At 68.5% G+C, this 26,780-nt stretch overlaps 3 protein-coding genes across 3 annotated transcripts; 1 reads left to right on the top strand and 2 right to left on the bottom strand.

The window, feature by feature from the left end:
* Positions 1-2,523: 2,523 nt before the first annotated feature.
* Positions 2,524-7,319, top strand: NEFH (neurofilament heavy chain). Its single transcript, XM_050714199.1, has 5 exons — positions 2,524-3,325; positions 4,374-4,573; positions 5,091-5,215; positions 5,402-6,464; positions 6,522-7,319. Exons 1-5 carry the CDS (start codon positions 2,524-2,526, stop codon positions 7,257-7,259), a joined length of 2,928 nt encoding a protein of 975 aa, XP_050570156.1. The 3' UTR covers positions 7,260-7,319.
* A 1,334-nt stretch (positions 7,320-8,653) lies between these two features.
* THOC5 (THO complex subunit 5) lies at positions 8,654-19,465 on the bottom strand. The gene is made up of 19 exons (XM_035556718.2): positions 19,241-19,465; positions 18,835-18,978; positions 18,314-18,427; positions 17,517-17,614; positions 17,288-17,434; positions 15,467-15,581; positions 14,846-14,978; positions 13,832-13,909; positions 13,463-13,503; positions 12,832-12,931; positions 12,299-12,407; positions 10,823-10,924; positions 10,603-10,699; positions 10,286-10,400; positions 9,779-9,882; positions 9,611-9,698; positions 9,397-9,512; positions 9,046-9,236; positions 8,654-8,856 (listed from the first exon to the last, which is right to left on the bottom strand). The coding sequence occupies exons 1-19, from the start codon at positions 19,334-19,336 to the stop codon at positions 8,793-8,795; spliced, it is 2,052 nt and encodes a 683-aa protein (XP_035412611.1). The 5' UTR covers positions 19,337-19,465; the 3' UTR covers positions 8,654-8,792.
* A 463-nt stretch (positions 19,466-19,928) lies between these two features.
* Positions 19,929-22,930, bottom strand: NIPSNAP1 (nipsnap homolog 1). The gene is made up of 10 exons (XM_050714269.1): positions 22,788-22,930; positions 21,897-22,024; positions 21,727-21,772; positions 21,347-21,441; positions 21,055-21,125; positions 20,805-20,945; positions 20,573-20,604; positions 20,319-20,413; positions 20,119-20,202; positions 19,929-20,026 (listed from the first exon to the last, which is right to left on the bottom strand). Exons 1-10 carry the CDS (start codon positions 22,928-22,930, stop codon positions 19,962-19,964), a joined length of 900 nt encoding a protein of 299 aa, XP_050570226.1. The 3' UTR covers positions 19,929-19,961.
* Between the last annotated feature and the right edge of the window lie 3,850 nt (positions 22,931-26,780).

Raw genomic sequence — 26,780 nt, 5'->3', positions numbered from 1 at the left:
AAGAGAGCGGGAGGGGACAGGGGACAGGGAACAGGGCAGGGCTCGGGGGGGGTCAGGGATGGGGCGTGGGGAGCGGGGGGGGGACAGGGGACAGGAGGGCGGTGGGACACGGGAAGGGAGCGGGGCTGGGGAAGGGCGCGGGGACAGGAGGTGCGACAGGGCACGGGGGGGGAGGGCAGGGCTGGGTGTCCCCCCCCCCGCGCTGCGTGTGTCCCCCCCACCACCCGGAGCCACCGTGTCCCCACCGGGATCGGGGCCACTCCGCTGAGCCCCTGTGCCGAGCCAGGGGCCGGGAGTGCCGGCTGGGGGGGCGGTTATGGGGGGGTTATGGGGGGGATGCGGGGCTTGTGGGGGGGTTATGGGGGCTGTGGGGGGTTATGGAGGGGTTATGGGTGGTGGTGGGGGTTATTGGGAGGTTATGGGGGGGGTCATAGGTTGGGCGGGGGTTATGGGGAGGTTATGGAGTGTGGGGGTGTTATAGGGGGTTATGGGGGGGTTGTGGGGTGGGGGTGTTATGGGGTGTTTGGGGGTGGGGGGCTTATGGGTTGTGTTGTTATATGGGGGTTATGGGAGGTGGGGATGGGTTATGGGGGGGCTTATGGGGGATGTGGAAGGGTTATGGGGGAGTTATGAGGGTTTATGGGGTGCGGGGATGTTACAGGGCGTTATGGGGTGGGGTGGGACTGCAGCATCCTGCCGCCGCCCGGCACTGCAGCGGCTCTGCCTGCCAACGCGCTGCTCGCTCAAACCCTCGCCTCCGTCCTGACACAGGGAAAAAATGGAAAAAAAAAAGGAAAAAAAATAAATAAACCAAAAGTGATGAGTAGGGAGAGTTTCGCAGGGCATGCGTCAAGGTCAGCGCGTGCCATGCGCGTGGGGAACCCTGTCCCAGCACGCCCCGGGGCTGTGGGGCTGCAGCCCCTCCAGCATCCCCCGCCCGGGACCACTGCCAGGGCCGGGTGCTGCGGGCCTGCTGATGGGCTGGGCCGGGCCCGGCTGCTGATTGGCCGAGCTGCTGGTGTGCTGATTGGCTGGGTGGTGTAGGTGACATGGCTGCCAGGGGGGTCCCAGCGCGCTGGTTGGGTGCAGTGCTGCTGGTGGGCACCGTGCCCACGGCCCCTCGTGGGCCAAGTGGTCCCTGCGTGATGGTTGGGCAGGGGGTCAACGGGCTGGGTAGGTGGTCACCTGGTTGGGTGGGTGGTCACCTGGTTGGGTGGGTGGTCAACTGATTGGTTGAGTGGTCACCTGGTTGGGTGGGTGGTCACCTGGTTGGTTGGATGGTCAACTGGTTGGATAGGTGGTCAACTGATTGGTTGAGTGGTCAACTGTTTGGGTGGGTGGTCAACTGGTTGGATGGGTGGTCACCTAGTTGGGTAGGTGGTCAACTGGTTGGGTGCATGGTCAACTGGTTGGGTCTATCACCTCTTGGCCCAGCGAGCCATGAGAGCCGTTAGATTGGGTGATCCATGTGCACTGGTTGGCCGTGTAGTTCGTGGCTCCTCATAGACCAAGTGGTCCATGAGTGCTGGTTGGCTGGGTGGTCCATGCATACTGGTTGGGCAGGTGGTCAACTGGTTGGGTCTACACATTCCTCTTGGCCCAGTGAGCCATGAGTGATGATAAATTGGGTGCTCCATGAGTACTGGCTGGCCAGGTGGTCCATGGCTCCTCATAAACCAAGTGGTCCACATGTGCTGGTTGGCCGGGTGGCCCCTGGTTCCTCATAGACCACGTGGTCCACGCATTCTGGTTGGCCAGGTGGTCAACTGGTTGAGTCTACGCATGCCTCTTGGCCTATTGAGCCATGCATGCCAATAGATTGGGCGCTCCATGAGTGCTGGTTAGCCAGGTGGCCCGTGGCTCCTCATAAGCGAAGTGGTCCATGCGTGCTGGTTGGCCGGGTGCTCCATGGCTCCTCACAGATCAAGTGGTCCACATGTGCTGATCGGTGGGGTCTTGGCCCAGTGGTCCGTGAATGCCGATGGCTCGGGTGCTCCACGCGCACTGACAGCCTGGGAAGGCTGCACATGCAGCTTGGCTGGTGGCCCCGTGGGCTGACGGGCTGGTTGGCCCCCATCCCGGGGTCCCATCCCTGTTCCCCCCCGACCCCCCTGTTCTCCTGGGGACACTCCCGCCTCCCCTCCACCCCGCAGTGGCACCCGGGGACCCGTCCCCAGGACCCGGGGGTCCCCACTGCGGCACGGCTCCCCCAGCACCCGGCGGGGGGGCTGCGAGTGGAGCACCCCGGGGGTCTTTGCCCCCCACCCACGCCACGGGAGTGCCTCCGTGCGGCCCCCGGGGGTCCCCAACTCTCTCGCCCTCGCCCCCCTGTGCCTCCCTCTCCCCCCCGGCGCTGTCCCCCGGCCCCCCCCATCCCCCGGGGGGCTGCGGCGGCGGCTCGGGGCGGCGCCGCTGCCGGTGCCCGGCCCCCTCCCGGTGCCGGCGGCGGGGCGGGGCGGCCCCGACGGCCCCCATAAAGCGGGCGGCGGCGGCGGCGGTGCCGCAGTGAGGGCGGGGGCCACCATGAGCCTGGTGCTGGAGGCGCTGCTGGCCCCTCCGGGGGGGCTCCGCAAGGAGCCCGCCCGCTCCGCGCCGCGCTCCGCCGCCGCCTCCTTCTCCTCCAGCGGCTTCCACTCGTGGTCGGTACCGGGGCGCGGGGTGGGGGCGGCGCGGGGCGGCGGGGGCAGCGCCGCCGCCTCCTCGTCCGCCACCACCGAGAGCCTGGAGTCGCTGGAGGGGGAGCCGCGGGCTCGCAGCGAGAAGGAGCTGCTGCAGGCGCTCAACGAGCGCTTCGCCGGCTACATCGAGCGGGTGCGGGCGCTGGAGCAGCGCAACCGGGCGCTGGCGGCCGAGGCGGCGGCGCTGCGGCAGCAGCAGGCGGGGCGCTCGGCCATGGGCGAGCTGTACGCCCGGGAGCTGCGCGACATGCGGGGCGCCCTGGTGCGCCTGGGCGCCGAGAAGGGGCAGCTGCGGCTCGAGCGGTGCCGCCTGGCCGAGGACGTGGCCGCGCTGCGGGGCCGGCTGGAGGAGGAGGCCCGGCACCGCGCCGGGCTGGAGGCGGCGGCCCGCGGGCTGGAGCAGCGCTCGGCGCGGGAGGAGCGCGCCCGGGGGCCGCTGGAGGAGCGCGCCCGGGCGCTGCGGGAGGAGGCCGAGCTGCTGCGGAGGCAGCACCGGGACGAGGTGGGCGCCCTGCTGCGGGAGGCCCCCGCCGAGCCCCCCCCCGCCGCGCTGCGCCCCGGCGTCACGGCGGCGCTCCGCGACCTGCGCGCCCAGCTGGAGGGCACGGCGGCGCGCAGCACCCTGCAGGCCGAGGAGTGGTTCCGCGGTGAGCAAAACCCCCCCCGCCCCCCAAAACCTGTCCCCCCTCCCCGTGCCGCCCCGCGCACCCCCCCCGCATGCTTCGGGGGTACCCCCGGCCTGGGGGTCCCCCGTTCGTGCTGCGCGCCGGGAGGGTGCAGGGGGCTCCCCCCACAGGCTGAGCCGCAGCAGGGCGTTGCTGTAAGTCCCTCTGTCCCCCCCCCCCCCCCCCCAAGTCCCTGTCCCCTCCTCCCAGCCGTGTGCATGGCCCCCGGGTGCGTGCTGCGCTCCGGGGGCATCTTATGGTAACCCCCCCGCCCCGTCCCCCGCTGTCTGCAAGGGCGCTGCGACCCTTTCCCCCCCACCATCCCAACCCCCCCGGGGGATTTTTGGGGAGGGCCCCCCTCATCACCTCCCCGCCACCCCCAAGGTCGGGGCAGCCCCAAGCCGCCCGCTGGAGCGAGGCCAGGAGCTGCGGGGAGGGGAGGGGGCTGGTGCCGCATCCCCGGCGGGGGAGGGGGGGGAGGACGAGGGGGGGCCCGCAGGGTGCGTCCCCGCTGCGCTGCGGGGCTCGGCACCCATGGGTGCGCTGGGAGCTGGGCGGGAGGGCTCAGCACCGCGGACAGCGGCCCCTCGGCACCGCGGACAGCGCCCAGGGGTGCGGTGTCGGCGCCGGGGTGCGGGGGGCTGCAGGCTCCGGCTCTCCCCGTCCCCGGGGGGGGGCTGCGGGGCTCTGCGGCACGCCCCTCCCCAGTTCTGCCCCCCTCTCCCCAGCAGTGCGTCTGGCCGCAGCCCAGCGTGGCGAGGTGGTGCCCGGGGGGGGGGGTCCGTAGGGCTGCGGAAGGGGGGGGGTTACGCTGGAGAAAGTCCAGGGTGGAGAAAATTCCTGCCCAGGCGCCTCCATCCTCCTGGTGCAACGTGAGCACCACCGGGGGGGGCTGGAGAAAGGGGACCCCTCGGGCTGGCCCCGCAGAGGACACGCGCGGGGGATTTGCAGCCTTTAAAGGGTTTGAGGCTCCCCAAGGAGGGGAGACCGCAGCCTCCCTCCCTGCAGCTCGTCCTCTCCCCCGCCGCAGTGAGGCTGGACAAGCTCTCGGAGGTGGCCAAGGTGAACACGGACGCCATCCGCCTGGCCCAGGAGGAGATCTCCGAGTACCGCCGCCAGCTCCAGTCCAAGACCACCGAGCTCGAGGCCCTCAAAGGGACGCAGGAGTCGCTGGAGAGGCAGAGGCAGGACTCGGAGGAGCGCCACCATGCCGATGTCCTGTCCTACCAGGTAACGCGGGCAGGGTCCCAGCCCCCCTGGTTGGTGCAGGGGGCCTCCCGGGGCTCCCATAACAAAGCTGTCCCCTGCGTCTGCTGCCCATGGTGTTGGTCACAAATGCCACTGAAGCGTGCCCAGGGCTCAGGCTGCGTCTTGTGTCCCAAGCACAGCTGCACTGGGTGGTGGCCGTGGACTGAAGCGTTGTCCCCAGGGCGATGCCACAGCCTCGGGCTGGGGTTTGGTGGCTGGGGTGGCCCCCAGACTCACCCGAGTCCTAGAAATGTCACCCCTGCCATCGGGAGCTCTCAGTGGAGGTGGCGCAGGGCTCTGGGGCTCCCCTGGGGACAATCTGGAAGCCCCTGTGCTTGCCCCCTTCCCCCCGTGTCCACCCCTCTGTGGGGGCACCCCAGTGCTGGGTGGGCAGCATCCCCCCCCCCCCCCCCCCCCCCCCCCCCCCCCCAAAGACCTGGGGGCGGTTTTGGGGTGCTGCTGCCACCCTGCCCGGCCCCAGCCGCTCTGTGTGTGGCAGGAAACCATCCAGCAGCTTGACAGCGAGCTGAGGAACACCAAGTGGGAGATGGCAGCCCAGCTCCGCGAGTACCAGGATCTGCTCAACGTCAAGATGGCGCTGGACATCGAAATTGCCGCCTACAGGTACGGGGTCGGCAGGGGGAATGGGGGGCCTGGCCATTCCCCGGGGCTGAGGGCACTCCCTGGGGACCCTTCTGGTGAGGGGGAGGCACTTCTGTCCTCTGGGACCACCTCCAAGGTCCAGCTGGGTGACCCAGGAGGGGGCGGGAGGCAGCTGCTGACAGCCCCGCTCTGGTCTCCTCCTGGCAGAAAGCTCCTGGAAGGGGAGGAATATCGGATCGAGTCCGGCTTCGGGATGATCTCCTTCCCCGAGGTGGTCCCCAAGGCTCCCGGCATCGCCGCCAACATCAAGGTGAAGAGTGAGGAGAAAATCAAGGTGGTGGAGAAATCCGAGAAGGAGACGGTGATTGTGGAAGAGCAGACAGAGGAAATCCAAGTGACCGAGGAGGTGACAGAGGAGGAGGAGGCTGAGAAAGAGGCTGAAGAGGAGAAAGCTGAGGAAGAAAAGGAAGAAGAGGAGAAAGCTGAAGCAGAGGGTGGAGAAGAAGCCAAGTCTCCTGCAAAGGAGGAGGCCAAATCCCCAGCTGCAAAGTCCCCAGAGAAACTTGAGTCCCCTACAAAGGAGGAGGCCAAGTCTCCAGCTGTGAAGTCCCCAGAAAAAGTCCCAACCCCCTCAAAGGAGGAGGCCAAGTCCCCAGCAGTCAAGTCCCCAGAAAAGCCACCAACCCCCTCAAAGGAGGAGGCCAAGAGTCCAGCTGTGAAGTCCCCAGAGAAACCCACGCCCCCCAAAAAAGAGGAGGCCAAGTCCCCAACTGTCAAATCCCCAGAAAAACCCACACCCCCCTCCAAAGAGGAGGCCAAGACCCCAACTGTGAAGTCCCCAGAGAAACCCCCAACACCCTCAAAAGCAGAAGCCAAGTCCCCGGCAGTCAAGTCCCCAGAGAAGCCACCAACGCCCTCGAAGGAGGCAGCCAAGTCCCCAGCAGTCAAGTCTCCAGAGAAACCACCAACCCCCTTAAAGGAAGAGGCCAAGAGCCCAGCCGTGAAGTCCCCCGAGAAACCTGCTACCCCCTCCAAAGAGGAGGCCAAGTCCCCAGCCGTGAAGTCCCCGGAGAAACCCACAACGCCCTCCAAAGAGGAGGCCAAGACCCCAGCCGTGAAGTCCCCGGAGAAACCCCCAACGCCCTCAAAAGAGGAGGCCAAGTCCCCAGCAGTCAAGTCTCCAGAGAAACCTGCAACCCCCTCCAAAGAGGAGGCCAAAAGCCCAGCTGTCAAATCCCCAGAGAAACCTGCGACACCCTCCAAAGAGGAGGCCAAGACCCCAGCCGTGAAGTCCCCGGAGAAACCCCCAACGCCCTCAAAAGAAGAGGCCAAGTCCCCAGCAGTCAAGTCTCCAGAAAAACCCGCAACCCCCTCAAAGGAGGAGGCCAAGGCCCCAGCGGTGAAGTCCCCAGAGAAACCCCCAACCCCCTCAAAGGAGGAGGCCAAGTCCCCAGCAGTCAAGTCTCCAGAAAAACCCGCAACCCCCTCAAAGGAGGAGGCCAAGGCCCCAGCGGTGAAGTCCCCAGAGAAAGCCAAGCCTCCCATGAAGGAGGAGGCCAAGCCTCCGCAGAAGGAGGCAGCGCCAGCCAAGGAGCCCGTCCCCTCCCCTCCCAAGGAGCCGAAAGCCCCCGCGAAGGAGGAGAAGGCTGCCTCCAAGCCCGGAGCTGAGGAGGGCAGGAAGGAGGAGGCTCCCAAGAAGGACGCCCCAGCCAAGGTGGAGGAGAAGCCCAAAGAGAAGGCGGCTGCTGGGCCAGAGCCTCCGGCCCCGCAGGTGAAGGAGACCACCAAGGCCGGCCCCAAACCCACAGAGGAAGGGAAAGCTGGGGGAAAACCTCCGCAGGAGGCCGGCAAAGCAGCCGTGAAGGAGACAGAGAAGCCGAAGGCCAAGGAGAAGGCGGAGGAACCAAAGAAAGTGGTGGAGGAACCCAAGAAGGAGAAAGTGGAGGAACCCAAAGCCAAACCCAAAGATGAGCCCAAAGCCAGTAAGGAGCCCCCCAAGGCCGAGAAGCCCTCTAGCACAGACACCAAAGCTCTGGAGCCGGTGCCCGCTGCAGGGAAGAAGTGAGGGGAGCCCCGGCCCCGAGGCAGCACCCCTGGGTGCAGGAGCTGCTCCGCTCCCCTCCGAAGGGCGAGATGGGGAGGGACCCCCGGAGGGCCTCCCCCCGGCCAGGCCTTACCTTAGCAATATGTTCGTGAGAGACACAGCCCCTCGCCGCCCCACTCCCCTGGTATGTTATGATAGCTTCCGTAGCAGAATGTGATGTACGCAGAGCGCCACATTTAACACTTGAATTACAAGGAGGAGAACAGCCCCCAGGGGACCCGACTGCCCTTCTCCGATAAGTGCATTTATTTAACACGGCCGTGCCATCGAGGGACAAGTGCACCGCAGAGCTCCAGCTGCAGGGGATGCGTGCCGCGGGCTGGCTGGCAGCATCCTTCCCCCCCCCCCACCCCGGGGGCACCGACTGTCCCTGCAGCGTGCCCCCGGCTGCAGCGGCCTTCGGTGGGGGAGCACCGTGCAGGAACGCCCCCACCCCGGGACTACACCGTGCACTAGGAACCTCGAGCCCACTGTCAGTTGCTTATGTGCAATAACCAAATAAAGTGCTTACAGAGACACCCCGGCTCTTGCTGGCGTTGCTTGGTGGAGGGGATGGTGGAGGGAGGCAGGGGAGCCTGGCCCAGGGGGGTTAGGATTTGTCAGCTGGGGTGCACAGGGGGTGGCACGGGGCTTTCTGAGGCACGTGGCATCAAGGGCAGGTCCTTCACCTCCCCGCTTTCCTTGGGGGAAAGCCCAGCTGGGAAGCAGGGGAGAGCCCAGCTCGTGGGTAGGCACCAAGGACTGCACTCCCCAGGGGGGCAGGGGCTGGAAACAGGGCCAGTCCCCGTCACACTCCGCAAAGGCGATATTTTTCTTCCTTCTCTTTTTAAATCTCAGCTCCCTAGGGGTGGGGAGGGCCTGATTTAACCCGAGCGCTGCCCTGCACTGCAGCACCGCGCCTGCAGCACCTGCAGGGGAGGGGAAGAGGGGCGGCGAGCCTTCAGGGGGGTTGCTTTGGCAAAGATTGTCCCTGTTGGAGAAGCGGGAAGGGGACCTTGTGTCAGGGATGGAGCCCCAGGGCTGTGGGACATGACCCACAATGGGGAGCTGTGAGGGATGGAGAGGGGACAGGTCGCAGCCCAAACCTCCCCTTCTGCTCCAGGGTTTGTGCCGAGTCAGCTGGCAGGCAGCTGGTGCGGACGAGGCAAGGCTGGGGCTGCAGTGCGGAAGCAGGAAGGGGCTATTTTTATCCATCTCCATTCCCTGGTACCAAGGATCTGCAGCGGGGAGGGAGGGAAGGAGGCAGGGCCCCAGGCACGGGGGCTGGGGGGGGACACACACCTGCCAGGGCCAAGACAGAGGGGACAGGATTACCCCCGGGTCCCCCTCCCCAGCCTCAGTCATCACACACATCATTTTCCTTCGGTTCAGCGTTTAATCCTTTCGGTTACAAAACAAGACCCAAAAACCTCAGAAAAGGAACTCAAACAGCAGGACGGGGACACTCCTCTCTGTGCCAGGATGAGTCCCGGTCCCGGAGCAGCACAGCGGGGCTCAGCGGTGGCTGAAGAAGCCCTGAGGGTAGTTGAACTTGAAGGGCTTCAAGCGCATGGGGCCCCTGCGAGAAGAGAAAAAGGTGGAGGTTGGCCCCCAGGTGTCTGCTTCCAGCCAGGCGTGGGGGTAAATGCCAGCTCCCAGGCCCGGTGCACCCACGGGAAGGGCCAGGCAGCAAAGGAAAGGCTCCAAGGGGTGCGTGGCTGTCACCAGGTGCGGGGACAGCAATGCCACCAGGGCATGGGGCCCTCACCTGACCAGGCGCAGACACATCTTCTCCTGGGGAAACTCCTTGGGCCCCTCCACGCTGGTGTCGTGGGGCTCCGTCTCCAGGTAGACGTCCAGCACCATGCAGAGGCGCTGCAGCTGGTTGGTGAGGAGCTGGTAGCCGGGTTTGGGCCCCCACAGCTCCTTGTAGCACACGTTGACCTCGCTCTCCATCGCCTGGCAGAGGCGCAGAGAGCAGTACGGCCTGAGTTCGGTTTTCTGCTCCTCCCAGCCACCAACCTGCCCCCGTGGCTCCCTCGCTAAGGGCACAGAACGGCCGGGAACACCCCCAGAAGCCAGCAGGTCTCCAGCTTCCTCCCCCACCGCCCCTGCTTACCCGAATGTTGTCGTCGTTGTTGCCGGTTCGCTCTCCTTTCCAGTTCAGGCAGAGGCTGAAGATGGGCGGCAGCGCGGAGTAGCCGGGGTTCAGGACCACGGCGGCCTGGAGCTTGGCTGAGCAGGGCAGGGCAGGGCAGAAACATCATCCACAGACCGCGGGGGCGATCCAGGCAGCTAATAATTAGGCACTGCCGGGGGAAGGAAATGCCTACCTGTGCCCCTTTCTATCAGGGCCATGTAATAGAGGTGCGTGTCTTCGGCCAAGCCGGCCTCCAGCACGTCTTTAGTGTAGGGCAGCTCCTGCGGGGGGAGGCAAGAGGAGGAGTGAGCGGCTGCTGGTGCGGGAGCTGGAGGGGACGCGGCCTCCGCGCGGCGCCTACCGCGTAATCCTCAAAGGGGATGGCAGTCCACTTCACCAGGCGCGAGACGATCTTGGTGGGGAAGAGATGCTGGCACTCGCTGGAGACCGGCACCACGCCGTGCTCTGCAAGCAAGGACCAGGCTGAGCGGGGCAGGGGACAAGAGCTCTCTGCAGGTGGCAGCAGAACCGGGGCCCGGGGACATCCCCTAAACTTCCGACACCTTCACCAGGCGCCCAGAGAGCAGCGGCAGCCTCGGCTGCGATCCTGCTGGTGCTCACAGCCTCGGCAGCGCGGGCCCAGCCTGCTCGAGGGGCACTTGGCACGCCTGGGAACGTGGCTCTCCTACCGCCACGGCCTGAATCTGCTCCGGCGCAGGGATGGCCGGTCCCAAAGGCCATCGAGAGGGGACACAGCCGCCCTGTCCCGCCCCAGCAGGGCCCCCCCGAGCACAGAGGGGCGGTGGCAGCGCAGAGCTGTAGCACCAGGCACTGTCCCCAGGCAGGGGGCGTGGGGCCGGGCGCTCACCGAGAGAGGCGAACTGCTTGTGGAGAGCCAGGCGGGACTGCAGCCTCGTCCGCAGCAGCTTCACCGTCAGCTCCATGTGGCTGGCGCTCAGCGAGTTGTCCGCGGCCACCGTGTGCTGGGGGAGCAGGGGACGTCACCGCCTTGCCTGGGACAGCAGCCCCCAGCCAGGGCCACTCCGCGGCTGGGGCTGGTGCCAGCTGGAGCCCCGGGCTCCCGGGGGGACGGGACAGGACACAACCGCCCCCAAAGCCTCCCCAAAGCCCCGCCAGCCCAGCTCGGCATCCTGCTGGAGAGGGGAGGGAAGGGGCGAGACGTGCCTGAGGCTGATCCTTGGGGAAGTGCAGGCCGCCCAGCTTCTGCACCCACACGTAGGGGTGCCCCAGCTCCGTCACGTAATCGCTCAAGGTCAGGATGCTGCGGGGAAGGAGGAGGCAGGGTCAGGCCACCCCGGAGAGCTTCCTCCCCTGCAGGGAGCGGGCTCCTCCTTCCTCCGCCCCGAGCCCACGGCAGGACAGCGGCCGCGCGCAGCCCGCTCACCCCACTTTGTCGAACTGGAACTGGTTGGCGGGGTTGGGGGTCTTCTTCCCGTGGTCTCCCGGGTACAGGCAGCTCAGGAGGGAGTCCGGGGAGAGCAGGTCGCTGGCGGGAGGGAAGAGGTGGATCGCACAGCAGCACGGCCCCACGTCTCTCCGGGGCACCCACTAACAGGCTGTGAGCCCAGAGAGGGGGGGGTGACGAGCCCCGCGGGCTGGGTTTTGAGACCACGGCGGCTTTCCCCTAGTCCCACTCCAGAAGATCTCCCGGGGAGATCTCCCTGGCTGTACAGGAGCTAAAAATCCCCGGGGTTCCCAGGGAGCTGCTCAAAGGCACCCCGGTGCGTTAACTCTGAAACCTACTGATGACCACCTGCACAGGAACCCTGCGGGGAGCCCAGGCTGGGGGGGGGGCTCGGCCAGGGGCGTCCCTGCCACCGCCAGCCTCCCCTAAGCAAGGGACCCCGAGGGACCCTGCTTTCGGGGGTCTCACCCGGGGCTAGGGGGGCTCCTCGACAAGATTTGTCTCGGCAGGAAGGACGGACACCTGCCTGTCACGGAGGGGTTTGGGCCCCTACCGGGAAAAGCGAACCCAGGAGGACTGGGAGGCCTCGCAGGGACAGCCTGGGAGGCAGCACCTGCTTACGGGGGTCCCAGGCCAGCCTCTCCGGCCTCCCTCTTCCTCAGAGGCCTCCTCCTGGCCCGGGAGAGCGCTCAGGCAATCCGAGCTCCCTGGGCGGGCTCCCATAGCTGCCATTTCAGCCAGTCCTCTCACAAATCAGGCTCAAGCGGTCCCTGGGGAGCCCGCGGAGAGGCAGCTGCATCTCTGGTGCTCAGGACAAGGTGACCCGCAGAGCAAGCAGGCGGAGGGAGCCGCCAGGCAAAGGCTGCAGGAGGGAGGAAAGCAGTTTGGCTGCAGGAGGGTGACCGCACGTGGACAAAGAGAGGTTCCCCACAGGCACTGCTCTCCTAAGTGGTTCCCAACCTGCCCTGCCCCTGGTTCAGTGGTGGGGATGTAGCAGGGGGAGGGAGGCAGGATGCTGCCTGGAGCTGCGGCAGCCTGGCAGGGCTCCCACAACAGCCCGGGAGCTAACGGGGAGGACACGGCAGGGGCAGCGAGGTGGGAGCACTCCGCACGTGCAGAGGGGCAGCCGTGCTCTTGGGGGCCTCCCTCACCCGTTAAAGAACACACCAGGACAGCACTTGGGCACTGCGGCTCTGCACAAAGGCCTCTGCGATGCCCCCGGTAAGGCAGGCGAGGGACTGAGGATAAAAACTCACCCAGAGGCCCACGCCACCCGCGGGGGAGCCGAGGAACACTCACTGGGCATTGCGGGGCTCTTACGGCCCACGGCTCAGCTGAGGGACGTTGCCACCACGTGCCAGCCCTCGTGCTGCTGGGACACCTGGGCAGGGTGCTCGTGACAATCTCTGGGCTCCGCGCGGGCCCCACGCTCAGCACCCACGGGGCAACCCTCACCCGGCGCTGATGGCAGTCGTCATCTCGACGGCAGTGGTCACCTTGGTCTTCACCGTCATGACGTTGAGGTTCATCAGGTAGTAGAAGGTCAGGTGGAGCACGTTCTCGTCTGTGCCAACAGAGGAGGGGCAACAGTGCTTTGTGCTCCGGCTCGGAGCTCCCTGCGGGGACACGCACCCTTCTGCTGCCCCTGCTAGGACAGCGGGGCCAGGCAAGTGGCACGCCCTAACCTCTATCACCCCCACCAGCATTCACCAGAGGCCCAAGACCCCGCCACGAAGAGAAAAGCTCCTAAGCAGAGGGACGAGGCTTCAGAGCAAGGGCATCCCACCCGCGTGGGCAAGGGGAGTGCGGGGAGAGCTGGCAGCGCTGCCCAGCGCCTCTGCTCGGCCCCCGCCCATCCCTGGGGAGTGGGGCTGAGGGCAGGGACAGGGCCCCCCCCCGGCGCTGCCCTGCTCTGCCCTCGTTGCCACAAAGGCTCCCTGACCCCCCGCCGCCCACCTCCGCGCCGAGGGCCGCCCGCCCCCGCCTACCTTTACACTTGAGGTCGATGGTGACGGACAGCGGGTGCCGCTTGAGCATCTCCTTGCGCTTGTCGTCCAGCTGCACGCCCAGCGTGGGCCGGCGCCGCTTCTGGGGAGGGGCACGGAGCTGTGGGCCCCGTCCCGCCGCCCCTCGGGAGCCCCCCGCTGCCCCTCCTGCTGCCCTCTCCTTCCCTCCCCACCTCCCCAGCCCCGAGGTCCTTCCCTGCCCGGCCCCCTTCCCGCACCCAGGCGGGGCTGGGAGCTGCCCCGAGCAGCCCCGGTGCCCTTTCGGGCAGGTGGCGAGGTGCAGACGGGATGCGAGCGTGGGGGGGGGGGGGGGGGCGTGAGCGCTGCAGGTTTGCCCCCCCCGCTGTGCCGTGCTCGGGGCAGACGCTGGAACGCAGCCTCCCCCCTCCCGAGGGGCACCCGGGGGCGCCCAGCTGCTCCGGCAAGGCCAGCCCTCCCCTCCCCTGGGACCGGCCGGATTTACGGCCAGCACACCTCCCCGCACGCTGCCAGTGCCCGGGGCTGGGTCCCCAGCCGCTGCCAGGCCCAGCTGCCCCACGCCCCCCAGCCAGCAGGCGCGCGGGGCCCGTCCCCGAGACAGGGAGCTGGGAGAGGGCACGGCGCTGCCCCTTACCGTGGTCTGCTCCTCCTCCACGTCAGAGTCGCTCTCATCATCTGCCCAAGGAGAGGAGAGGGGGTGAACGCCGTGGCGAGGGGCTCTTCCCACACCCAGCTCCTCAAGCTGACACCGCAGCTCCCCCCCAGACGTCGTCATCCCCCCTTCGCAAGCAAAACGGGCGTGATGCCCTGCTCAGGAACGTTCCCCCGGCACTAGAAGTCACTCCGACAGACGAGGGACCACGAAGCCCTCTCAGGAATGACTTGGGCACAAGGGTGATCGGCTGCTGGGATCCCCACCCAGCGCCCCCAGGCCAGCACCCTGCCCAGAACATGCCCGCTCCTCCACCCAAGCCTCCGGCTGCAGCAGCACCCCCCCGCTCACCCTGCGAGTCCTCGGGCGGCTTGTACAGGGCTTTGGCTTCCTCCACGCTGCCTTCGATGGCCACGACGAGCTTCTTGTCTACACGGGGACACGCAAACCAAGTCAGGAACCCAGCTCCGTGTGGGAAAGGCAGTTCGCAAAAGCTTTGGCGCGAGGTGGTAATGTGGGAGCGCGGGGGACTACCGCCTGCAGAAGCACGCCCCCGCGCAGCATTTACTAAGCCTGCAGAAGGAAATCCAGGCTGCAGCGCTGCCCCAAAAAACCTCCTGCCCCACAGCTGCACGAGGCAGAGCCCCACGAAGCTCAAACGAGGGGTCAGCAGGAAGAGGAGGGTGTCCAGAGGGTTCTGCGGGGCCACCACGGGGCCGGATCTCCCGGCAGGATGGGGTCAGAGGAAGCACAGCGCTGGGGTTGGAGGGACTGTCGCTGGAAGCCGTAAAGACCAGGTCTGTCAAGAGCCAGGAGGGGCTGGGGGCTGAACGGCACGAAGAGGGGGCAACGAGCTGCCACGGCACTCGTTTTTAGGGGTGTTTTGGGCAAACCACCCCATTCCTGCTGAGCAGCGGGGCTGCAGCTCCTGCACAACCCAGGAGACGGAGCCGGCGCGGGGCGACCCTGAGCCCTGCTGGGAACTCCTGACTGCGGGAGAGCTCAGCGAGCACCACCACCGGCCTCCGCACACGGAGCTGGCCGAGGGGCGGGGGGGGGACACTTTCAGGTGAGCTGCAGAAGGCAGCACCAGCACCGGGCGGGCTCGCAGGCCGCCGTTATCCCCGCCGACCCTGGTGTGGTGCCGAGGACGGGGGGCGGAGGCGGGCAGGCAGCTCCGCCAGCAGTTCTTCTGGCCAGCGGAGCCGAGCCAACGAGGTTTCAAACGCTGCTGCCTCAGGGTGCTGCCTCCGGGCTCAGCAGAACGCGCCAGGACGGCCCGCAGCGCCCCAGGTCTCCTCCCCAGGGCAGCGCTTCCTGCTGGCACCACCGAAACCCGGCCCGTGAGGTGCCCCCGGTGCTCACCGCAGGCCTGCCCGTAGGCGCTGGCTTGGACGAAGAGAACGTAGAGGGGCGGCGGCAGGTGCCGGGCCGTCTCGTACTGCTTGTGCGCCTGGTCGAAGGGCATGAAGAGGTACTCCTGGACGGGCAGGGAGGCCTGGGGGGACAACGGGACGGGCTCCAGGACCGGGGATGGAACGGAGTGGACGCCCTTCTCAGCGCCTCCCTCGCTCCCCGGCACGTGGGAGAGCGGAAAGCAGCTGAGCAGCTGCGGTGTTAAACGCGAGGGGACAGCCACGGCGAGCCCCCCGGGGGGCTGGCAGCTCGCCTTCCCTGGAAAACTTCTGGCTGCGAAAATAACCCAGTTCCTCCTCCTGCTCCCTCCTCCCAAGGCAACCGCAAGGGGCTGGAACTGCGCGGGGCTCTCTGGGGGGAGGCCCGCTTAATGAATCCTCGTCCGCAGCGCTGCAGGAGCTGCCGCATAAACGAGGAGGCTCCGGCAGGGCAGGGAGCAGCTCGGACGCGTGCGCTCACTCAGCCGGCACCCGACACCCCCTGGCACCACGCTGAGCGGGAGGGGACCGCGCTAGCACCGCTCCCGGAGCCGTGCAACGCTCTCCCTTCCCTGCAGGGCTCAGGCAGTACCTGCATGATGCTGTTGAGGCGAGGCTGCAGGCTGCTCAGGTACTCCTTCTTCACCTCAATCTCCTTCAGGATCTTCTCCTTGATGGTCAGGCACTCCTTGTACCTCTCCGCCAGCCTACGGGGGGGGGAATTTGGTTAGCACCACGCAGCGCGGCGCTGGGGCCGGCCCGGGTCAGCAGCCCCAGGTGCCCTGAGCTGGCCCGAGTCCCTGCAGGATCCGGGAGAGCTGGCGCAGGGACGCGCAGAGGGCTCTCAAGGGCAAGCGGAGGCAGCCGGGAACTCAGAGTGTGCAGGGAGAGGAAGTGGAAGCCGAGCCTCGTGCCGTACCGAGTCAGGGCAGCGACCGTAACTTCCCTCAGCAGCGCTGCTCCCGCGCCAGCTCTGCTGCCGGCACCCAAACGGGTTCACCCTGACCGCGAGGAGGCTCCCCCACTTGGTGCCACGTCGGCAGATCCCGAGGTCGAGCTCCCGAGAGTCAGCTCAGCAGCAGAGCGCTCACGCAGTTCCCCGCGCCCGGCCGGAAAGCCGAGGGAAACGGAAGCTGGCCACGACTCAGAGCCCCGGGGGCGCTCGTGCCGAGGGAGCACGCAACCCGTCCCGCCTCGCCGCGCGCGCTGCCGCCTCTCGCCCGGCGAGTGCAGGACGCGACGCAGGAAACGTACCCGCGCTGGGTCGACGCACGCCGAGTGCCCTACGCCGAGCAGCCCCGAAGCCCGGCTTCCAGACGCCGCTGCTGAGCTCCCCGCAACAGGGCCAAGCAAGGCGAGCAAAGCCGCGTGCCTCCGGCCACGAGGCACCTTCCGGAACGAAGCCCAAGGGACGGACACCCAGCACGCCACGCGGTGGCAGGGCTGCAGACACCACCGTGACTGCCGTGGAGAGACGCCAACAGCTCTCACAGCATCAGGAAGCGCCCAAAGCGGCGCCAGCGTCCGCTCGTGGGGCAAAGACTGCTTCCCACCACAGCCGCGGTGCTCCCTAGACACCGTGCGACGCGGATGGGCATCACGCGGCTCCTCGGCGTTTTGTCACGCGGCTGTGGGACGGTTCAGCTCTTCGCTTTTTACGCGGCTCGCGACGAAGCAGCAACATTAAGGAGGATCCCGAACGGATCCCCAGGCCGAACGGTGCCCTGCAGGCAGAGCTGCGCAGGGGGCAGTCACGGCGTGTTTGCTTTGCGCAGGGAGCAGGAGCCACCAGAGCGAGGCTCCTTGGGCGGCCCTGCATCGGCCGAGGAACCCAGGGGGCCGGACCCCGCCTTAGGGCGGCAGGACCTTAGGACCGAGCCCCTCAAGCCCGGCTCCTCGCCCCACAGCCCAGCAGACGCAGCAGCGGTCGCTTCCTCCCACGCGCCCTGTCCTGCAGAGCGGGCTTCCGGATCGCAGCGCCTCGCTGCCCGCCCCGAAACGTCACCGCCCCGCTGGGGGGCCTCCGGGCTGACACGGGGGGCGCTCGTGCCAAAAACGTCCAGCTCCAAAATCCATTTTCTCCTTTCCACGCCCCGGAGCCAGCGCCGACGGGCACGGCGGGTTCCTCAGGACGGCCGAGGACGCCTCGCTGCCCAAAGCGGAGCACGAGGCGCAGTCCCAGCGGGGCTCCCCTCCGCGAAAGCTCCCCGCTCTGCGGAATGGGCCCCGGCCAGCCCAGCCCTCCCCAGGGGGCGGCTCCCCGTGGCACGGGCTCAGTTACAGCTATCCGCCGCTTGCTTTACGCTTGCTTTGACGGCTTCAAAAGGGTGACGGAAACCTCTCCCTTGTGTCCGCCTCGCCCGGCAGCCCGCAGAGCCCAGCCTGCGGCTCTTTGCAGGCGGACCCGACCCACCTCTTGCGCTGCTCCAGCTCCCAGTCGAGGCGGGCGAGGGTCTGCTGGTGGGGCTCGGTCAGGGTGATGTCCGGCCGGCTGATTTCGGTGGGGGCCTCGCTGTAGAACTCCTCCAGGCTGACCAGCTCGATCTCCTCGTGCTTCGATCTGCAAACACACAGGGACCGGGGTGAGGGAAGGTGGGGCGGCAAACGCACAGCCCCCCCTCGCCCTCCCCGGCCAAGCTCACTTGAACTCCAGGCACTTGGTGATCTCTTTCTGCAGGTGCATCACCTCGTAGAGCAGGTTCTGGAGCTGCAGGTGATAGGCGTCCACCTTCTGCTTCGCCTGAAACACAGACGCGGCTGGTGACCACGACAGACGCAGGGCGGGAGGCACAAGCGGTGGCAGCAGAGCCGTGAGGACGCCCCTCCCCGGAGACCCCGAGCACACGGAAGCGCTCAGCGGGGTGAGCGGGGATGGGTTTTTACCCCACAAACGTCACCGACACCCGCACGCCCCCTGGCACCGCCCAGGGATGACGGCTTTGGGGGTATGCAACCATTTCGGGGAAAAAATGACGTTTCCAGGACTGGGGAAGCAAACGCTCATCATCTCAAACCAATCCTGTTCCCTTTGGGGGACGCAGCGCGTTCTGGGGACAAGACCAGAGCAGAGCTGCCTGGGCACGCGGGCCCAGCCTGTCCCTGTGCCTGTTTCCCCAGCAACACGCTGAAAATGAATGCTGCTGTACCGTGAAAACCTCTTTGAGATGTCTGGGTAGAAGCCCTGGAGTCTGTAATTCACATCTCTCAGGCCCGCAGCACGCCGGGCTCCTGAGGCAGAGCTTCCCGCCTCACCGCTACAGACAGGAGACGTCCCTCCTTCGTAATCCGTCACGATTACAGCCTCTACGTCGCCGCAGAGCCTCCCGGCAGACCGCTAGCGCAGAGAGCACCGCCCGGCGGGGCTTCGTTCTGCCCACCCGCGCCCGCCGCAGCCCCCCCCGGAGCCCCGTCCCAGGCCGGCCGCCCCCCGGCCCCGTACCTCGTGGGTCTGGTCTCGCCCCTTCTTCAGGCGGATGTGCGCCAGCCGGTTGAGCTTCTTCAGGGTCATGAAGTGCACGCAGCTCTGCACGCGCCGCTCGTCTATCTCGGAGGCCTGCGGGCGGGAGGGAGCTGCAGGAGGCGGCGGGGCAGCCCCGGCCGCAGAGCCCCTGAGCTCCGCGGAGCCGCGGTGGCGTTACCGGGCCTCCCGTCGCCGGGCATCCCCAGAGGGGCTCCCGGCACCACAGGGGGCTCAGCGCCTTCCCCGAGAGCCCCGATCCGCCGGCGCGCTTCGCGGCACAGCCCAACGCCACCTGACGTATCAGTGACCCAGCCCGCGCAACGAGCGCTCGGCCAGAGACCCCACGCCCTCAGCTAGGTCGCGTTTTATTTTACTCGAGGCAGACCGTTTCATTCTCCTAATCCCCCCCCCAGAACAGAGCACGGCTTCCGGTGCTCCCCGCTCAAGGGACAACGTCAAAGAACAGAGCGCGCTAAGCCCGGCGCCGGGGCTTTCCTTACGTTCTCCTTGATGCCCCTGCTCTTCAGCTCCTGGATCTCCGCCATGAGCCTCTGCAGCTCCTGGCAGGTCTCCTTGTACAGCTCGTAGTCCTTGATGGGGTCGCGGAGATCCACCTCGCACTCCTCGCTGTAGTACCGGGCGTCCTGCGCGGGGAGCAGGCCGCGGGTCCCCCCGTTACACCGGCGGCCCTCCTCGCCCCGCTAAGCCGGGAGGGGTTCGGGGGCAGCGCGGTGCCCCGGGACCCCCCCCCCCGGCCCCCGCCCCCCGCCGCGGGCCCTGGGCTCCGGGGGCGGCCCGGCAGGGCCCGCGCCTCGCCTCGAGGCCCCCGGCCGGCCCCGCTCGCCGTGCCCGGCCCCGCGAGGGACCCGGCGCCCCCCTGAGGGCCGGGCCGGGCCCCGCCGTTACCTGCTCGCCCTCCGCCTTGCCGCGCTTGCCCTCCGGCGGGGCGCCGTCCGTGCGGATCACTTTGGGCTTCCGCTTCTTGCCGGCCTCCGAGGACATGGCGCTGGCGGCGCTGCCGGGAGCCCGGCCCCGGCCCCCCCCGGTCCCGCTGAGCCCCCCCGGTCCCTCCCGGTCCCTCCCGGCGCTCCCGCTCCCGTCGCACGCCGCCGCCCGGAAGTGACGCGCGGAGCAGACAAGCGCGGCCCAGGCTGGGCAGAGCGCCCCCACCCCACCCCCCGGCGGGCGGTCCTCCCGAGGGGGCGTGGCCTCGGGCGAGCGAGCGGGCGTGGCTTTCGCGCGGCGTGGGCGTGGCTTGCGCGGCCAGTGGGCGTGGCTTCGCGCGGCCAGTGGGCGTGGCTTGCGCGGCCAGTGGGCGTGGCTTGCGCGGCCAGTGGGCGTGGCCTCAGCCCCGCCGGCGGCGCTTTGGCGGGGGGGGGGGGGGGCGCCCAGGCACGGAGAGCGGCAACGAAACGTTTAATTGGTCCCGCCGCGCAGCCCCTCATTTGCACGTCATTAGCGGTAATTAACAGCAGCTGCCCCGCCTCCGCAGCCCCCCCCCTCCCCCCCCCAGCACCCCACCGGACCCGGGGGTTGCCACAGCCCCGGGGCTGGGCACGGGACGGGGCCGGGGGCGCAGGACTCCGGCCCCCCCCCCGGTCTGCCCCCCCCCCCCGGTCCGGTCCGGTCACTGCAGCGGGGAGATCTTCAGCGGGATCATGATCCGCGACTCCATCGTGCGGATGAGCGGGACTTGCGAAACGCAACAGCGGGGTCACGGCGCGCTGCGGGCAGCCACAGGGCCGCCCCCCCCCCCCCCACCCCCCCCGGCCCCCCGCGCTCACCCGTGTAGTACACGTTCTCGTCCCAGCCCCGCTTCCGCCACGCCGCGTTCCTCGTCTCCTCGCGGGACTGCAGGTCCTTGTAGGCTGCCGGGAGGGGAAGGTTCGCGTCCGAACCCGCTGCGGCCCCGCGGCGTGCGGGGCTTCGGGTGCCGTGGGGGGCAGAGGCGGGGCCGGCGGCAGCAGGGCGGCGAGAGGCTTACCCCAGAGGTGGTGCACGACGTACAGCTCCCCGATCTGGGAGAAGAAGCCGCCCACGGCCTCCTGGTTCTCCTGCCGGTACTTAATGGCCCGAGCCCTGGCAAAGGGGGCAGGAACGCCGGGGGGGTGGGGGGGGGGTTGCACAAGGTCCCCCCCCCCCCGTGTCCCTGCGCTGAGGACGGCCGAGGCTTTGTCCGCGCCCCGCTTCCAGGGACGAGGCCGCCGCCGCGGGGCCGGGCAGGAGGCAGCCGCTTACCAGTTGTTGCCCCACTCAATCATGGTCCCTGGCTGGAGACGGAGGAAAAAACCCGCGGGGTAAGCGGCCGGAGCCCAAGCACCACCCGCTCCCTCCCCTCCCCACGGCCGGGGCGGAATCCCCGGGGCTCAGGCAGCCCCCAAGCCCCCGCGGCGAGCTCCGGGATTTCCCAGCCGGGTGCCGGAGCCGAGCCCAGGAGGCGCCCAAACCCCGCGGAGGCGCCGCGCCCCACCTTGAGCTTGTAGGTCCTGAGCTCGTAGATGTTGGGCCCCGGGCGGGGCAGGGGCTCGTTCCAGAAGCTGAACTCGAGCAGCAGCTGGTTCCTGCGGGACAGCAGCATGCGGCTGCGCTCCTTGCGGAACTCCAGGTACTCCTGGGGACAGCCAGAGCCGGGGGAGCTGCTGCGAGCGGGGGCACCCCGGGGGGGGGGCGGGGGGGGCGGGGGCCGCGGGAGGGCGGCGCGCTGCCGGCTCGAGCGGTACCTTGTTCTGCTTCAGCTTGTTCATGCAGTCCATGAGGGCCGGGTACCCGCCCGAGAAGCGCCAGAGGTGCACTGGGACGGGACCGGCGAGGTGTGGGCTGGGGGAAAGGCACCGGGCGCCCCGCAGTGCCCCCCCCTCGCGGGCCACCAGGGCTCACCCCCGCGTCCTCTCCCTGCCCAGCGCCAGGGTCAGGGCTAGGAGGGGGGCTGGCGGGGAGCCCCTGGGGGCCGCTGGGTGCCCCCGTCGGGGGCTCTGCCTTCGCTGTCTCTTCGTGCAGGAGCCCAGCGCTCACCTGCCTGGTCCTGCTCGCCGTACCACGTGTTCCAGTTCCCAACCAGGTCGCAGGGGTAATCGGCGTCCAAGTGCAGCTTGGGCAGCACCTCCTCTCTGCACGGAGCACAGGGGGCGGTCGGGGGGCAGCCGTCTTCCTGGGACCCCCCCCCCCCCCCCAAATAGGAGAAAGGGGGAGGCTGGGGGCTGGGTGGGCAGCAGCTGCGTCTCTCCCAGCGAGAAGGGGGCTGAGTTTCTTACCCCTGAATGCTCCTGGCACCCCCATTTGCCCTCCCAGCCCAGCACGAGGGGGGTGTCCCTCCATCTCAGCCCCCCCCCAGACCCCACTGGGACACCGGGCAGCCCCCCCCAGCGCACGGCAGGGCAGCAGCGGGGGCTCACGTCAGGCTGTTGTAGGCATCCAGGCATTCTGGCTTCACGTTGTGAACTGCGGGGGGAAAGGGGGCGAGAGGCTCTGTCGCCTGTCACAGCGGGGATCGAGGCGGAAAACGGGACGGGACAGATTGAGTTACGGGGGTGCGCTCCCCCTGCCTGCCTGCGGGGGCACTCACACTGGATCTTGTAGAGGTTGCTGGTCTCCTTCTTGGACAGGGAGGTTGGAGTGGCGTCCTTGCGGGGGTCCACCTTGTGCACGAACAGGGAGCGGAACCAGCTGCCCTCGCTGTCCCGCGAGTACGCCCTGCGGGGGGGCGGGGGGGGGGGGGGGGAACACCGGGGAACGACCGCTGCGGCCTGGTGCGGGGGCACAACGGGAGGCGGAGGCGGCGCGGACCCTCCCCAGCCCTGCTCCGGGACTCCTTTTCCCCCCCCCCATCCCCCCCCCCCCAAGGTGCCCCCCCGGGAGGGGGCTCGTTCATCTCCTAGGGCCCACGCCGAGGGGCTGCGGCGCAGCACAGAGCACACGGAGGCAGCGCAGCGGGGCCAGACCTTTGCCCTGGTATGTATTAACGGCGTGGGCCGGGGTCAACGGCCCCGTACACACGGGGGGGGGGCCGGGGTGACACCAACCCCCCTCCCCTTAACCCCCTTGGCAGGGCCGCGGCTGGGGAGGGGGGGGGGGAGAAAGGAAGGGGGGGAGGAAAGAGAGGCTGGGGGGGCGGGGGGCGGGGGGGGGGGGGGGGGGGGGGCTGGGGCTGGGGCTGAGGGGGGGGCTGGGAGGGGGAAAAGGGCCTGAGGGTATGGGCCTGAGGGGGGGGTCTGGGCCTGAGGGGCGGGGGTCTGGGGCCCATTGGGGGAGGGCTCAGCCTTTGGGCTGAGGGGAAGTAAGGCCTAGGAAGGGGATTGGGCTAGGGGGGGGGATGAGGCCGGGGGGGGCCGGGCCTGAGGGAAGCTGAGCCGGGGCTCCGCGGGCCCGGGGGCCGCTGCCGGAGGCCGCCCCCCCCCCCCACTCACGCGCCCCTCCGAGCCCCCGCAGCACCGCAGCCCACGCAGGCCCCACACACCCCCCCGCCTCCATCTTGCCGCGGCGGGTGCCTGGCGAGGGGCGCGGGGGGGCGTGGGCGTCGAGGGCCACGCCCCCGCCGCCGCGGTGGGCGGGGCCCCGCGTTGGCAAGCCACCGCGCACCGCCCATTCAGAGCTGGCCATGCAGCACGTGATCACACATGATTGGCCGCCGCGCCGCGCCGCGGCACCCGGCCCTCGCTCCCAACAAGGCTTTGCTCCACGGCCGGTCCAGGCCGCGCAGGCCCGCCCGCAGCGCGGCCGCGCCTCGGTCGCCGGCAGGCCAATCAAGAGAGGGCCGCTGCGGAAGGCGGGAGCGCCGATTGTGGCCGCGGGCCTTCCCCCGCGGCCCCAGCCCTCAGCCGGCGAGGAAGGGCGGCGCCGCTGATTGAGTCGCGGCGCGGGGGGGCGGGGACTCAGGAGGGGGGGGCGGCAGGGGGGCGGGGCCGGGCTGGGGGCGGGGCGGGGTCAGAGCTACCCCGCACCTCAGGGCCCCCACGGCCCCCCCCACGGCCCCCTGTGTGCCTCCACGGCCCCCCCCAAGGCCCCCCAGTGCCCCCCCAGGAGTGTGTCCCCCGTGTCCCCCTTACCCCGTGTCCCAAGCCTCCGTGTCCCTCCATATCCCCCCGGTCACCGACTCCCACAAAATCCCCCGTGTCCCCAATATCTCCCCCATGTCATCCCAACCCCCCAGGCCCCCATATTCTCCCGTGGGCCCCCAGGCACCCCACAACATCCCCACACGGCCCCCCAAGGACCCCGTATCCCATGGGTGTCCCCACCATGTACACCCCGTAGGCCCCCCAACCTCCCTGTGTCCCACCATATCACTCCCTATATCCAACTAATCCCCCCCATGTACCCCCGGTGCCCAAGGCCCCCAAAATCTTCCACGTCCCACCCCAAGGACCCATATCCCATACGTCCACAAGGCCCCCTTAGGTATCACCCATATCCCCCTGTGTCCCACCCCAAGGCCTCTCATATTCCCCAGATCACCCCATATCCCCCCAGATCCCCTGTTTATGATCCCAAGCCCCCCACCCAAGACCCCCCATGCCCGACCCAAGGACCCATATCCCCCCATGTGTACTCCATGTCCCCCATGCCCCCTAAGCCCCCCAACTCCAATTTGTACCCTATATAAACCACTCCCCCATTGTACCCTGCGTTTTTTTTTGCCCCAGGCCCCAAAATCTCGTCATGTCCCCCCCCACAAAAATGTGCCCCCCATGTCACCCCATGTCACTCCATATCCACCAATTCCCCACAAGGCCCCCCCATGCGTCCCCCCATATTCCCATGTGTCACAAAAAGGCCCCCATATCCCCCAATATCCCCCCAAACCTCCCCATGCAACCCCAAAATCCCCCCACGCCTCCCCATTGCCCCCGTGACCCCCCCATTGCAACCCCCCCGGTGTGGGGCTCAACCCCAGGGGGCGCAGCGCACGCCGCAGGGCCACACCCAGGCGCTAGCCCGCGGGGCTCTCGACCCCAGCACGTAGGCCGCCATCCCGCGGGTGCTCCGCCATGCACGGGGGTTTTGGGGACGGGGGGGGAAAATGGGGGGGGGGCTGTGTGTGCTCACCCCCCCTAAAGCCCGGCCCCAGATCCCCGCGACGAGCCAGGGCTTGGGGCCCCGTTCCATGGGAGGGGTCCCCCTTTCAGGAGTTTGGGGTCCCTTTTCCCCAGGGTTTGGTCCACCTGCTTGGGGGGGTGGCAGCGGGTCGGGGTTCCCCCCCCGCGACTGACCGTGAAGAGGAAGCGGGGGGCGGAGGGCGCAGGGCCAGGACGCGAATCGGTAGCTGGTCAGGGGGAGCCCCCCCCGAACCCGATGCTACGCTGCTGTCTGGGGCAACAGGGGGCGGGGGGGGGTGGGGATTCCAGGGGGGGCAGCACACAAGGATCCCCCCCTTGCCCAAACCTTCCCCCCCCAAAAAAAAAACCCAGCCCCATGTAGGGACCTTGGGACCCCCCCACTGTGGCTCGGGATCCCCCCACTGGCTCAGCCCCCCCAAGAGACCCATGGGCCATCCCCAAGGGCACCCACTCACTCCGGGCCCCCCCCCCCCCGGTGCCAACCCCGGTGCCCCCCTCCACCCGGTAGTAGTAGAGGCAGAGATCGACCAGGCACGAAACCAGCGCCGCTTCAGAGCCGCAGCCCCGAGCTGTCCTGGGGGGCACGGGGGGGGGGGCTGAGCACAGCACCCCAAAAAACAAACCCCCCCATACGCCTCCAGACCTTCCATAAAAACACTTCGATCACCAAACCCCGTAACCCCCCCCCCCCCCCAAATCCAGGCCCCAAAAATCCAGCCACTCACAAACCCATACTCCCCCAAAAATCCCAGCCCCCCAGAGCCCTCAACCCAAAAACCCCCAGGCACCCCCAGACCTTCCCGTGAAAAACCCTTCTGATCCCCAAACCCCATAACCCTCCCCCCCCCTCAAAAACCCATAGCCTCCCCCAAAATCGAACCCCCCCAGACCCCTTCCAAACCCCAAACCCCAGACCCTCCCCCCCACAACCCTTCGATCCAAAACCCATAAACCCCCAAACTTCAACCCCCAGACCCTCCAAACCCCATAACCCCCCGGTCAAATGTATCCAGCAGCTTTGTTCATCACCTGCCACTACACCTATTACCCCTGAGTCACCCCCTATCCTCCTCGTGCAACATACCCCTCGCTCATTATCTCTGCGCTCCCCGTAAGACCCACCACTTGACGACCCCCCGAAGTATACAACCCCCCAGCACGCCCGAACACCCGCTATAACCGTCCCCGCCAAAATAGGCCCCACCACCCCTGCTGCCTACCCGCTCGCATGCTGTAGCTGACAGCTGCCCGCCTTGAGACAGTGGGCCTCGTAGGGGGCCGCCGGGCCCCTTTTCCCGGCGGGGGCCGCGTTTTAGTCTTTTTTTTTCCGGAGGCCCTAAACGCTGCCCGCACATCGCATGCCCCCCTCCGCACAGCAGTGCACAGTGTGAACCGCAATCTGCACGGCCTGGCAGGCAGGGCGGGGGAGTCGGGGATTCAGCCGGGGGGGGGGCGGGCGGGGTCAGAGCCGCCCAAGGCCTCGTCCCCAGCTTAGATCCTCCGCCGCCCGAGACCATCTCCACCCCACCGTGGCTGGAACCTTCCGTCCACCACAGAGCCCCATACCGATCACGGGGGCCCCGCCCTTCAGGTTACCTTCCGGGGCAACTCGCGCCAGGCCGCCTCACACGCCCCGCACCCCACCCAACAGTAGCCTACACCCCCCGGCAGCCCCCCCGTGCCGCCCGCAAAACTCAGACAACCTACGCCCCCCCGACGTCGGCCGCATATCTGCCCCCTGCCCGGAACGCCATAGCTCCCTCTGGGCAGCCCCAAATCTACCCAGACCCCCTGATGGAGATCCCCCTGCCCCCCCAGACTCCGCAAGCCCCCGTGACACCGGGGGATAATGCAGGTGACGGGGGGCCGGGGGCGGAGGGGGGCTCAGGGGGGCGGGGGGGGGGGCCGCTTCTTGCGTGGTTTTCTGGCTGGCCGGCCATGGGGTCCCAAGCGGGGGGAGGCGGCGGGGGGCCACCATTGAATGGCACCAATTCAGCCCCACGCCGTATCCCGCGCACAGATTGGCCCCGTTCTGCAGCGGCGGGTGGCGAGTTGGGCCCGGGGTGGGCGGGTAAAGGGGGGCGGTGGGCCTCCTCGCCCGCCGCTGGTTCCCATCCTGCCCGGATCGTCCCCTTGTCCCGGTCCCAGTCCCGTCCGTTAAACAGGCGGTCCCGTTATGATTCCCAGTCCCGACCCATTAACCCGCGTCCCAGTCCCGTCTCCTTATCCCCAGTGCGGTCCCCTGTTCTGATCCAGTCGCCACATTAACCCGGTGACTAGTCACAGTACCGTCCCGTATCCCAGTGCCGGCCCGGTTCTGATCCCAGGTCTCCGACCCATTAAACCCGGTCCCAGTCCCGTCCCGTTATCACAGCTGCCGGTCCGAGTTTGAT

Source organism: Cygnus atratus, chromosome 17 (genome assembly GCF_013377495.2).
Source record: "Cygnus atratus isolate AKBS03 ecotype Queensland, Australia chromosome 17, CAtr_DNAZoo_HiC_assembly, whole genome shotgun sequence".
NCBI lineage: Eukaryota > Metazoa > Chordata > Aves > Anseriformes > Anatidae > Cygnus > Cygnus atratus.
The sequence above is the reverse complement of the archived record's forward strand: the minus strand, read 5'-3'. Positions and strand labels throughout refer to the sequence as shown.

Excerpts from the sequence above, each read along its gene's own strand:
- NIPSNAP1 (XM_050714269.1), bottom strand. The coding sequence starts at position 22,930 with ATGGCCAGCTCTGAATGGGCGGTGCGCGGTGGCTTGCCAACGCGGGGC. Across the intron at positions 20,414-20,572 it reads ATTGAGTGGGGCAACAACTG|GGCTCGGGCCATTAAGTACC; the intron begins GTAAGCGGCTGC and ends CCCCTTTGCCAG. Across the intron at positions 20,203-20,318 it reads CGTCGTGCACCACCTCTGGG|CCTACAAGGACCTGCAGTCC; the intron begins GTAAGCCTCTCG and ends CCCTCCCGGCAG.
- NEFH (XM_050714199.1), top strand. The coding sequence starts at position 2,524 with ATGAGCCTGGTGCTGGAGGCGCTGCTGGCCCCTCCGGGGGGGCTCCGC. Across the intron at positions 3,326-4,373 it reads GGCCGAGGAGTGGTTCCGCG|TGAGGCTGGACAAGCTCTCG; the intron begins GTGAGCAAAACC and ends CCCCCGCCGCAG. Across the intron at positions 5,216-5,401 it reads ATCGAAATTGCCGCCTACAG|AAAGCTCCTGGAAGGGGAGG; the intron begins GTACGGGGTCGG and ends TCCTCCTGGCAG.
- THOC5 (XM_035556718.2), bottom strand. The coding sequence starts at position 19,336 with ATGTCCTCGGAGGCCGGCAAGAAGCGGAAGCCCAAAGTGATCCGCACG. Across the intron at positions 15,582-17,287 it reads GAGCTGGAGCAGCGCAAGAG|GCTGGCGGAGAGGTACAAGG; the intron begins GTGGGTCGGGTC and ends CCCCCCCCGTAG. Across the intron at positions 9,237-9,396 it reads ACAACGACGACAACATTCGG|GCGATGGAGAGCGAGGTCAA; the intron begins GTAAGCAGGGGC and ends CGCCTCTGCCAG.